The sequence below is a fragment of the Lissotriton helveticus genome, chromosome 6 (assembly GCF_964261635.1).
Source record: "Lissotriton helveticus chromosome 6, aLisHel1.1, whole genome shotgun sequence".
NCBI lineage: Eukaryota > Metazoa > Chordata > Amphibia > Caudata > Salamandridae > Lissotriton > Lissotriton helveticus.
The window spans coordinates 2037571275-2037583746 of NC_136067.1; the positions used below are offsets into that span (position 1 = coordinate 2037571275).

At 45.1% G+C, this 12472-nt stretch overlaps 1 protein-coding gene across 8 annotated transcripts in view; it reads left to right on the top strand.

Moving 5' to 3' along the window:
* DNMT3A (DNA methyltransferase 3 alpha) overlaps nt 1-12472 on the top strand; it is a 2120215-nt gene that overhangs the window by 1911919 nt on the left and 195824 nt on the right. For all 8 annotated transcript variants that reach the window (XM_078650037.1, XM_078650035.1, XM_078650036.1 and 5 more), the window contains one exon: nt 7438-7523. In XM_078650037.1, the coding sequence (XP_078506163.1) occupies nt 7438-7523 (86 nt within the window). The remainder of the gene's footprint in view (nt 1-7437; nt 7524-12472) is intronic.

The window sequence follows — 12472 nt, forward strand, 5'->3', positions numbered from 1 at the left end:
CCTCACAGCTATTTATTCCTATAAGCATCTGTGCATAGCATGTAGGGCTGTCGAATCATAAGCGCCCACCTTCCTGCCCGGATACCTTTGCAATTCTGAATATTCCTCTATTATTTTCTTCATTCTACACTGCGTTAATGCACCAAATTCTTTCGTTGACCTGCCATACAGCCTGTCACCTACTGTGCGAAAAACAAGCTAACATGGAGTCAGTGCCCATTTACAATGTACATTGAGAGAAGTCACACCACATTTTCTGATTCAAGAGATTTCTTTAAAGACTTCTTTAAAGAAAAACAACTTGCAAACGTTCGAACCCAACGCTAGATGGAAGGAGTAGGCTATGAATGTGAATTGACAATACTTACTGGAGACCACTTGCCGATACTCTGAAGAAAAGTTCAGGTTTTCTTGGCCAAGGGAGATTTAGAGAGGGTACCGGCAGCAGAGATTGAAAGTTGCGTCCCTCTCATTACTTTCAGTTGCTGAAAACGATTGGAGGTCTTTGGCCCAAATTCGATCCGCACCAGTTTAACAATCTGTTGGCAACACTGGACTTTACTATTTGCATGCCAAAGTCGCACCTGACTCCTTGACTCCTCCAATGGCTCTCCTCCATCAGAGCCATTCCTTATACTGTGCTCTTCCAAGCCTATCTTCCACCTCAACAAGTCCAAGACATTTTGGCGATGCTCCATATTTTACACCCTTTTGCCTGGGTTTCAGTGAGAGTGACCAAGGTTTCTACCCCTCTTGGTCTCCTGCTCCTTGCTAGCTGACCATGCCAGGTAACACAATACGAGCAAAGCGTGTAAGTGAAGCGTCAGTCTGTTTTCTCTATTTCGGTAAACAGTGATTGTTTCAGTCATACTTGTAATGTTGTTTGCCAATAAAGTTAAATAATGTAGCTTACTCCAGTATTGGAGCTTTCATAGATTCACATGCCTGAATCATTCCCCGTCGTCGAGATGGGAGTCTCCGGTATATAAAAAAGCAATGCTTAGTTGTATAGCAAACTGAAAAGAGGCCTAGGCCCATTATGTAAAAGAGACCAAACTTGTCTATGAACCAATCAGAGCTCCTCACCCTCTAGAACACTCCGGAGAGAACCTTTTGCCCCTCAGATTTTCTACCGCACGTTATGCTAGGGAGTCTCCTTTGAGCTCTGCTCAAACTCTGATATTTTCAACCCTTTTCATTAACTTTGTTCTTAAATCTTCAACTGGATTTTGTAATACTCTAGACTATCTTCAGGTACATTCTTTAAAGAATGTCTGGGAAAGAGAAGAAATGTCTATTTAGAGCCTGTGCCACTTGTTCAAGGAAGAGGCTCTACACTGATGACCCTCATGCTGACTGCATTTACTGTCTATACCCGGATCACCAGGCCAAAGACTGCCAGGTATGTCGCACTTTCCCAAGTAAGACTCTGAGAGATTGTGAGGGACGCCTTTTAATATGGCTTCAAAAGCTAAAGGCCAGAAAGGAGGTTATCTCCAGTGACAGTGATGAGCCATCCTCCTCTACATTTAGGAGATCTCAAAAGAGAAGAAAATCTCCTCATACTCATTCCTCAGAGGAACGTCCTGAGAAGGCCCTCAAAAAGACCACTCATGGGTCTTCTGGGCGTAGTTCTTCAAAATCTCCTCAATCTATAGAAAAGGAGAGTAAAGGACATACTTCTGGAGAAAAATCATTGAAAAAGTCTACTTCTGAGCCATCAAAGTTACCTCCTCAGGTCCGAGAATCCTTCAGGAAGCTGTCTTCTATGTCTCCTCAGGAACAATCTAAGAAAATTGCATCATCGATGGATCGTCACTGAAAAAACCATCATCGTCGACGACGAAGATGGAGGTAAAGTAACTTTCAAAGTCACCATCATTGCCTATTGCGGTGTCCTCTCCGTTGACTGCGTCATCGTCGACAGTGGTGTTGACGCCGGTAACATCGATGACGGCATCGACGACGACAACAACAGTGATGACGACTATGTCGACGACGGAGTCGTCGACGGGAACATCGACGATGGTTACTATGTTGTCGACGACGGATAGCGCTCTACGCCTGGTGTTGAGGACGGCATCGACGACAGTAGTGTCGACGGCGATCTCGTCGACGGGCTCGTCGACTAGGGAAATTCCAGAAAGACTGGTGATTGTCCCAAAGAGGGGGATTACACCAGAGGTCACCTTCCCATGCAAGATTACTCCTCTGGTGCCATCACACCTGCTAGAGGAGAAGGATTCCGAAGAGGAGGGGGATGACGGACCCTTTGATTATGCCAGTAGTCCATCACAACTACATGTAAAATGTCAGGATGATGATTATGAAGAGGGATATGGGGAGTAACAACACTACCGCCAAGGGTACCAGGAGGAGATGGTTGCTATGCCATCCTCCATGATGATGGATCTGCAGTTTATGCTGACGGACTATAAAAAGAGATTTCCACTGACAACAGCTTCTGAAGAAATCCCTGTCTCACATCCACATTCCTTCCCTGCTACTCCAGTTAGAAACAGGGAATTGCTACAGGGAATTACGCCTCCAACTCCTCAAACCCAGCACCAACAGGACCCTGTCACCACGGACGATGATGACCAGGAAGAGGGGGAAATAACCAATCCCAACAAGGAATGGGATGACTATCTGATTCCATCTCTGGCATCGCCCACACCAGTACCTGCTGATTCTCCGCCGGTGGATATCGGTGGATTCCATAATTTAATGGAAATGGCTGCAAGCGATTCCAGCTTCCAATGGCTACAACACAGACGGAGTGCTTCCTATATGATTTTAAAGAGCCATACCATAAGTCGGTTTGAGCTATACCAATTGTTAATCATGTGTGGGAGGAAGGTTCAAAGGTGATAAAGACACCCGGGATGATTACACCTGTGCTCGCTAGATTGGAAAATATATATAAGGCCCCTTCGGACGCACCAGCGTGTTTACTGGGCCATCCTAAACCGGATTCGGTAATTTCTCAGGCGACGCAACAGAAATCTAAGAATCCAATGGCACCTATATCTGCACCTCCTGACAGAGAGGGGAGAAGTTTAGACAATGTGGGAAAGAGGTTCTCCTCCATGTTGGCTCTCCTCGTTAAAGCAGCGAATGCCCTTGCCATTCTGGGCAGATACGACAGACAGATGTGGTGCGATATGGCACCATACATAGACCTCATTCCTTAAGACAATAGACAAGAAGCGAAGAAGGTTCTTCAGGAGGGAGAGAGGACTTCGGCTGAAGTCATTGACTGTGCGATGGGTATCGCGACCACGGCCTTCCGCTCGCTGGGAGGTGCAGCGGTTCTGCGACGTCCAGGTTGGTTAAGAGCAACTGCCTTTAGACCGGAGGTCCAAAATAAAATTCTAGCTCTCCCATTCGACGGAGAAGATTTGTTTGGAAAGCAAGTAGATGAGGCCCTTCAGGGTATCAAGAAAGATACAGATACTACGAAGGCCCTTGGTACATTACACTACCGTAAAGTGCCCTTTCGATGCGCCAGCGGAAGAGGCCAATCATCCTATAGAGGGGGTTACCAACAGGGAAGATACCCCTCTTATTCCTCATCATCACAACAGTACCGTCAACAGTATGGGCTGAAACAGTCAGGGAGCTACGCTAAATCTGCTCCTAGAGGACGAGGAGGTCCTCAGGGGAAAGACAATGGTAGAAGACCATGACAACCTCCGGTATCTGGCTTCATGTAGTCCTTCCCCTTCAGAAGTTCCCCTGGGTGGAAGAGTTACTTCCCATCTACATCATTGGCAGAAAATAACGACGGACAAATGGGTCCTCAATATCATACAATTCGGACATACTCTTGAATTCCTTCAATTCCCCCTTGGACTCCAGGTCAAGAGGTCAAACATTTATCTCAAATGCGCCGGGAGATTCGGACAATGCTCTGAAAGGGAGCAATAGAACCGGTGCCGATCTCCCAAAAAGGAAAGGGATTTTATTCCTGTTTCTTCCTGGTCCGGAAGAATGCTCTCCAATGGCGTCCAATTCTAGACCTCTGCATACTTACCTCAAGAAGCAGTCTTTCCGGATGGTGACCCTCCAAGACATTCTGCTGCTCTTAAACCCAGGGGATCATATGACCACCCTAGTCTTGCAAGATGCATATTTTCACATCCCCAGTTATCCTTCCACAGACAATATCTTAGGTTTACTGTGGCCAGAGACCATTACCAGTTCAAGGTGCTGGTGTTTGGCCTCAAGTCTACCCCGAGAATTTTCACGAAATGTCTGGCACCAGTGGCAGCTTTTCTCAGAAAATGAAAACACCAAATATTTCCATACCTGGACGACTGGTTGATAAAAGCACCATCAGGAACTTTAACTCGAGCTTCAACTATGGCATGCATACAGTTGTTTGCCAAACTGGGACTGACTTTGAATATGGAGAATTCATCCCTTCAGCCTTCAAGAAAGATCACATTCCTACGAGCGATTCAGGACACCTTAGTAAACAAAGCATTTCCCCCCACAAAGAGGCAACTGGGGCTCGTAACTCTGGCCAAGGAGTTCGCAAGAAAAAAGTGTCTTTCAGTTCGCAAGTACAAATCACTACTAGGGACGATGTCCTCTTGCATTCCTTTTTGCCGACTAAAAATGCGTCCATTGCAGGAGGAGCTGGATCAACAATGGCACCAAGCAGAGGGATCCTTCGAGGACAAGGTGAAAGTCACGCTGGCTATGGTGCAAGCAGTAACATGGTGGACCCAAAGCAGAAACATCTCGGTGGGTCTTTCCTTCCTGACCGAACCAGCTCCATTGGCAATTACCACGGATACATCTCTGGAAGGATGGGGAGCAGTCCTTCAGGATCTGCAGGTCAGCGGTCGATGGAAATTACAGCAACTTCACATCAACTTGCTGGAGCTCAGGGCAGTAGGCTTAGCACTACTGGCTTTTCTACTAAGAATTCAGGGAACGTCCATCTTGGTGAGGACAGACAACACATCCGCGATGCACTATCTTGACAAGCGGGGAGGCACAAGATCACTCTCCCTGTCGCGAGAAGCACAAAGGATATGGAATTGGGCTGTAGAGCCGCAGTATCTCTAAAGGCGGAGCACCTTCCAAGAGATCAGAACATAAAAGCGAACACTCTCAGCAGACTGAAATCGACCTGCCATGAGTGGGAATTGAACCAGGACATAATACAAAGCATCTTCCGCACATTGGATCTGTTTGCGACTGCTCAAAACAAAAAATGCTGGTTCTTCGCAAGCTGGCATCACCAACGGGGTTCCTGGGGGAATGCGTTTTTGATGGCATGGTCAGCCGTTTTTGCCTACGCCTTTCCTCCGATTCCCCTCCTGCCATGTGTGCTCACGAAGATAAAGAAGGAACCGTGCAACGTAATACTGATAGCTCCACGGTGGCCCAATCAACACTGGTTCACAGAGTTGCTCCTATTGTCGGAGGATCATCCAATTCGCCTGCAACCGATACCATCACTCTTGACAATGTCCTGGGGACAAGTGCTCCATCCAGACCCGAAATCGATGCGCTTAGCGGGCTGGCTCCTGAATACTGCGAATTTCACCACTTCGATATTTCTGCAGAATGCAGGGATCTACTGTTAAAGACCAGGGCGGAAAGTACAAACAGAATGTATAGGATGAAATGGAAAAGATTCTGTTTGTGGTGCAGGGAAAATAATATCCATCCTCTGATTTCAGCGGCACATCAAATGATTCCATATATTCTGATGCTAGCGAAATCTGGTTTGGCCCTTGCTTCTATTAAGGTGCATCTGGCTGCGATTTCTCGATATGAGAGGACTTCTTCAGGTCCATCTTTGTGGTCGGAAAGAATTATAAAACAATTCATGAAGGGATTGTTTCAGACCTTCCCTCCCATAAGACCTCCACCACCTCACTGGCAATTGAACATTGTTCTTTCCCAATTGATGAAACAGCCCTTCGAACCAATTCACAAGGCGGATCTAAAATTCGTATCCTGGAAAGTGGCTCTTCTGATAGCTCTCACTTCAGCCAGGAGAGTTGGGGAAAATCCAAGCTCTCACAATTCATGAACCATTTTTACAATTCAGGGAGGACAGAATTGTCCTCAGGACTAATCCCAAATTCATTCCAAAAGTACCAACAGATTTTCATCTAAATGAACCGTTGATCCTTAAGAGGTTTTTCCCTCAACCATCGACAGTAGCGGAAAAAGCTCTTCATTCGCAAGATGTTCAACGTGGTCTGAAGTTTTACTTGCAAAAAACAAAGCCTTTCCGGAATTCTTCCCAATTATTTGTGGCTTTTAGTGCCCCCAGGAAGGGGTTTCCGTAGTCAAAGAGGGGAATTGCCCGATGGATTTCAAGTGCAATACAGTTCTGTCATCAGGCGGCAGGGAAGCCGTTGAATGCACGTGTACGTGCCCATTCTACAACAGCAGTGTCCACCTCCACTGCTTTATTTTCGGGCGTGCCTATCCAGGATATCTGCATGGCTGCTGCCTGGAAGAGTGCACATACCTTCACCAGACATTACTGCCTCGATGCACCTGCAGAGAAGGATGTGGCAGTGGGACTTGCAGTACTGAGGAACCTTTTCCAGTAACGGTGAGCCTTCGTTACCTTCTTTACCATCCCGCCTTCCTTTGTTGGTGATATAAGCGCATTTTATTGCCATAACCTGTATTGTATACGATTTATGTAGTTTTATCTATATTTATTTATATGACTGCTACTATTGTCAGATTACATATGTTGCTTAGTTCGTGGTCTTAGGTAACAAAAAATGTGGTATGATTTACTGCTCGCTATTCTGATTCAGGCATGTGAATCTATGAAAGCTCCAATACTGGAGTAAGAAAACAAGTTACTTACCTGTAACTGTAGTCTCCAGTATTAGAAGCTTTCATAGATTCACATGCGACCCACCCTCCTCCCCTGAGAGGCTCTCCTTGGATTTAGCACAGAAGGTGTCAATGGCACAAGTGCGCGAAAATCTGAGGGGCAAAAGGTTCTCTCAGGAATGTTCTAGAGGGTGAGGAGCTCTGATTGGTTCAGAGACAAGTTTGGTCTCTTTTACATAACGAAGGTTATGAATTGCAAAAGGAAAATGGGCCTAGGCCTCTCTTCAGTTTGCTATACAACTAAGAATTGCTTTTTTATATACCGGAGACTCCCGTCTCAACGACGGGGAATGATTCAGGCATGTTAATCTATGAAAGCATCCGATACTGGACAACTACAGTTACAGGTAAGTAACTTGTTTTCATTTTGTCGCTTATTTGTAATAACACATTTGTAATAATAATGTTACGTTTTTGAAATGACACCTGTATTAAATGTCTTTTGTCTCCTATTCATGGCATAAAATGTGTCTTCGGTAAGGAGAAGAGGGTGGGGTAGACGTATATTCCATAATAAAAAATGTTGACCTAATAACATCTTTTATTTTTCAGTCCAATCCGGTGATGATTGATGCCAAAGAGGTGTCGGCAGCGCACAGGGCCCGCTATTTCTGGGGTAACCTTCCCGGTATGAACAGGTTGGTGAAAGCATGGGGAGAAAACAGTCAGGCACAACACTGTCAAAAGTGCATTGTAGCTCACCACATGTCTCCTGTGCCAGTAGATTTGTCATGTATCATATTTCACCCTGACAGCAAGACTTATGATTGCAGTGTTCTTTTAAGTGAATGATCGTTCACCGTTAGGAATAAATCTTAGAGCGAATGCCCAGTAACTTCCATAGCCGTTACACTCCGCAGTAAACTCATGAAATGTGGCACTCCTTGTTGCACAGATGTTATTGCCGTGAAATTGCTTTGCCCGCTGAGCTGTAATTCTGTCTTTGTGTCGTGTGTCAGTAGCAGTACCTAGGTCTATGTGGCGCACTTTTGTTTTTCTAATGTCAATGATGTTTTCTGTGCTTTATCAATGCTTGCTCCATGTGAATATATGAGGCGATTTTGTTTGTGGAGATTTTATACAAATTGTGCGGTGAAAGTGGAGAATTTACTGACGTTTTCCAGAGAAGATCACAATTTTATTAAAGACCAAAATTCATGTTGTATGCGAGCACAGAGTGAACACTTACTTATCCAGTATTGGATCTTTCATAGATTCACATGCTTGAATGATTCCCCATCGTCGAAGTGGGAGTTCCACTGTACCATGGTGAAGCAGTATGTATCAGCTTAGCATAGGCTAAAATGGCATAGGCTATGCAATTTTATAGCCTATCTTTGTCTTTAATAAAAAAAAAAAGATAGGACCAAACTTTAACTATGACCAATCCGGTCGTAGCACCCTCTAAAACACTCCCAAGAGAGAGGCTGATTTCCTCAGCTTTTCACCATACATCGTGTGTGGAGAGAGTGTCCCTGAACTCTGCTCAGATTTTCCTCATTCAAAGCTATTTTCAACTACTACTCTACCATGTCTGACAGAAAAGGCCTCTTCCACCCTGTAAGATCTGTGGGAAGAAGAGTGCATGTGAATGACCCACATAATGACTATATTTCCTGCCTCTATCCCAAACATGAGGTAAAAGTATCGCACTTTCTCCTCAGAAACTCTTAGGGACAGAGAAGATAGGCTTCTACTGTGGCTTCAGAAGATATAAGCTCAAATGTCATCTTCTGAGGAAGATAGTGACACCTCTTTTAGTTCTCACAGAAGGGCTAGGTCCCATGATAGAGTGCCATGGAAGTCCAGAAATTCTGTAAAGAGCTCTCAACAGCCTCACAGCTCTAGGAAAAAAGGAGAAACAAAAACATTTCTCCTCGGAATCCTCCTTACCTGGCTCTTCAACACCAAGGTATAGAGATCTGCCTCATCTTCTCAGCGGTCAGCAAAGCGGAAAACCTCTTCAGAATCCTTCTTGATGATGCCTTCATCGTTGACACCAAGATTGTCGACTACCTCAAGTACCACCGCCTCGTGGTCAAGAAGGTGAACAGCGAAAACGACTACAGCCGCCATCAGTGCGCCCATATCGTCAACGAAGATCCAGGGTTAACTAAATCCCTGATGACGCCTCCGTTGGTGACACTACTGTCAACGATAGTCCCATTAACGCTTCAGTCAAGGTTTGCTCCGTCAACAGCGGTCCTGTCCATGGTGGTCCAGTGGCCGACACCAAAAAAAACAGCACTCTGGCGACAACACCAACAACACCACTGTCACAATCAATGACGTTAAAGATTTCTAAGGTTTCCAAAACATTTCTGCCTCCTGAAGTCACCTCACCCAGCAAAGCCTCTCGTCTACCTCCTAGTCATCTATTGGGCATTGGGGAGTTTGATAATGAGGGCGGCCTATTTGGTCCAACTTACAGTCTGTCCGAGCAAAACGATAAATGTCAGTAGCAAGATGAGGATTATGAGGAGGAAAGCCATTCTTATCAACATTACTACCTTCCCCCTCCAAGGCACCATGACCCCATAGGATATTATTCAAACACTTTACCCCAGCAGGATACTACGCACTTTACTTTATTCAGGACCTCCAAGCAATGTGAACAGATTATCGGAGATGTTTCCCACATCCTCCTGATCAACAGCCTGGCGCAGAACCTCAACCTGCCAACCCTCTTCCCCCAGCACCTCTCCCTCTGCCAGCTAAACCTGCCTCCTGTGTTGCAGCACCACTGAGGGATTATCCATCATCATCATCTGATGATTAAAGTGAAACCGGTGAGATCCCGGACACTCAGCCACCTTTGGATGAAGAGGATGCAGGGGTGTGGAATTTTTAAAATAATCTACTTGGCCAAGGGACAAAAAGCTACTAAGATCTACATGTCCTGAAAAATCCACTTGTCCCACAGACTTCCGAAATAATTATAAGAGCTGACAGAGAAACATTCACTATATTTTTATTTTGTTTTACACATGGTTGCATTTCTACATCACTGTGTGCTCCTTTCAAGGGCCTGAAGGGGATTCAGGATTTTTTGAAAAGTTACCACCTCGTTAGCTTTGCATGACTGGAAGATTTAATTAGTTGATTTATAGCACGTCAACATGTCCTTTAAAGCATGAATTTTGTAGACAGTGGGTTTAAAATATCTGTTTTGGATGTTGCAGGGTGTTTTGAAAGTGCTCCAGTTTTGTTGAGGCAAGCTTGCAGATGTATTTAGGCATGACGTGATACAGAATGGTGCATTTTTGGTTGCAGGGTATTTGATCATGCTGATCATATGTCCTGTCACAAGCTTGAAACCAAAATTTGCACAACACGAAGGACACATTGCAGTGGTCTAAGCTCAGCACGAAATGAACAGAATGGTGAGCGATAGGATTATGCATACATAGGTGTTGACATTGTCTGATGCCTGTATTCGTAATTAGCTCAAGGTTGGGGAGGAAAAATAGCATTGGGCACCATTATATAAACTCTTGGCATAATGTAGGTGTGACTGACAGAAAGCGATGGTGGCCATCCCCTGTGAGGAAACCCCAGATGTATAAAGATGTGGCATTGAGTTCACATTGAGTAAAACATGCCTTAGTCACTTAGTTGACTTAAGCAGTGGTTTGAGGACATAGTCCCCATCATGTTTCTCACTTATTTCATAGCGCTGGGTTATGCACCTGTGGCCAGATAAGAGGTGATACTTGTACTTGTTTTATGTGCGAGAATCTTAGTCTTTAATAATATGAACTTGAAGTGATTGAGATGCTGAAGATGTATAATAGTGTTTGCACACTTTGAACAGCAAATGCATAAACTTAAATAAAACATTTTACTTCTTTTTATTGGTGTTCTTTAATAAACCTAACCAAAATGACTGCACTACTGTAAATGCTGGGCATAGGTAGAACTCCTGCAGGGAATAGAATATCCTATGTTTACTGTAAAAGACTCACAGGCTGTCACTAATGCATCCTTGGAAATGACAGGGGGCAATGTTGTTCAATTAATGTAGTGCCGAATATATCACGATAATTAGGTATCAAGAGGTGAGCTGCATAAATAGTCTCAATTTACATGGAAGAGTGACTTGCTCATATAGGGGCCTGTGTAAAATCGCCATATTCGCGTGACATAACCACAGCCATAGTAAACCGAATACAAGGTTTCCGTGTCAAACAGTCTCTGTAAGAGACACAGGGGCGCAGTCAACATGGAAGATGCAAGGCCACAGTTGGGACGAAATATGACCCAGTCTAGAGCTCTCCAGCAGCAAGGTACGACAAAGCTCTACTCTGATGGGCTCCCGTGACTCTACCATTATTTTTAGTTTTAACCAAAGAAAAAATGTGGTGCTGACAGTGCTGCATATTTCTAACGCCTGCTGATGGTTTATTTTTCAAGATCAATGGTAGTACTGTACCTAGTTCAGGTACTTTAAAACTAGTCCTGGTCAGCAGGTAGTGTTTAGTGTACAGGGAGTCCTGCGTGTTAAAAATTAAGGTTTGCGATATCAGCATCACGCAGGGGCTTGTTGCATTGTGGGTAGGGGTCTCTGGAAGCTTGCAGAAGTGAAGCATATACTGTTCTTTTCCTGAGGTTTGAGTGCCACAATTTGAATGTTTGTGTCTGGGTCTCTGAGTTCTTTCAGAGGGAGTGGAATCTGCAGCTTTGCATTTTTCAAAAGGCAAACAAAGAAAACGCTGTTGTTTTAGTTTCCCAGATCAAAGAAAGCATTTTGGTTGTCATAAAACAGTGTTGTTTCTGCTACAAGAGATTTTAAAAAATGGAATGTTTACAACATGGAAGATGCGAGGCCACAGTTGGGGCGAAATATGACCCAGTCTAGAGCTCTCCAGCTGCAAGGTACGCCAAAGCTCTACTCTGATGGGCTCCCGTGATTATAGAACCGATCGGTCACTGTCACTGGAGTGCGTGCGGCCTTTCAGCAAAGAGAAAATAGCTGCCCAGCGCTAACTAACGTGGTTATGCGTGATAAATTCATGCCCTTGCTGTAAATTATCTTAAAATGCCATACTTTTGACTCTGCCCCCATGGTTATTGATCCCAGCCTGTAGCATGCAACTTCACAGTTTCTGTACATTCCTCAGTAAGTAAATGGTGCTGTTTTACGCTGATAATTAATGGGGTTATACAGCGGACCGAATCACCTGTTTGAGACGCCTGCCACGCACAATTCCAGAAACACGAGCTCCTGCGTGAGGCCAAATTTGACACTGCGGGATGGGGGAAATCGAGCCACTCTACAACCGGCGGCAGAGGGACCACACGGATGCCCCGTCCCACGGCGCTTGGACCCGGCAGCAGAGAAAGCGTTTCCTGCCTCGCCCCACTCTTTGCATGTTTTGTCAGCATGGTTAAGTGAGTGGGCGGGCTGCGCCTGTGTTTAACCCGCGCTTTTCCCACTGCAGAAACAGTGATGTTTTGCTTGGCTCAAGACTCCCAGCCAATCACTGGCTAGAGTCCAGTCATGAGCTTTTAGCCAATGGGAAGCCTCCAAAGTTCGTAGGCTTTCTGACAGCATGTCTAATCGCCGCGAGTACCCGAGAATGCACGC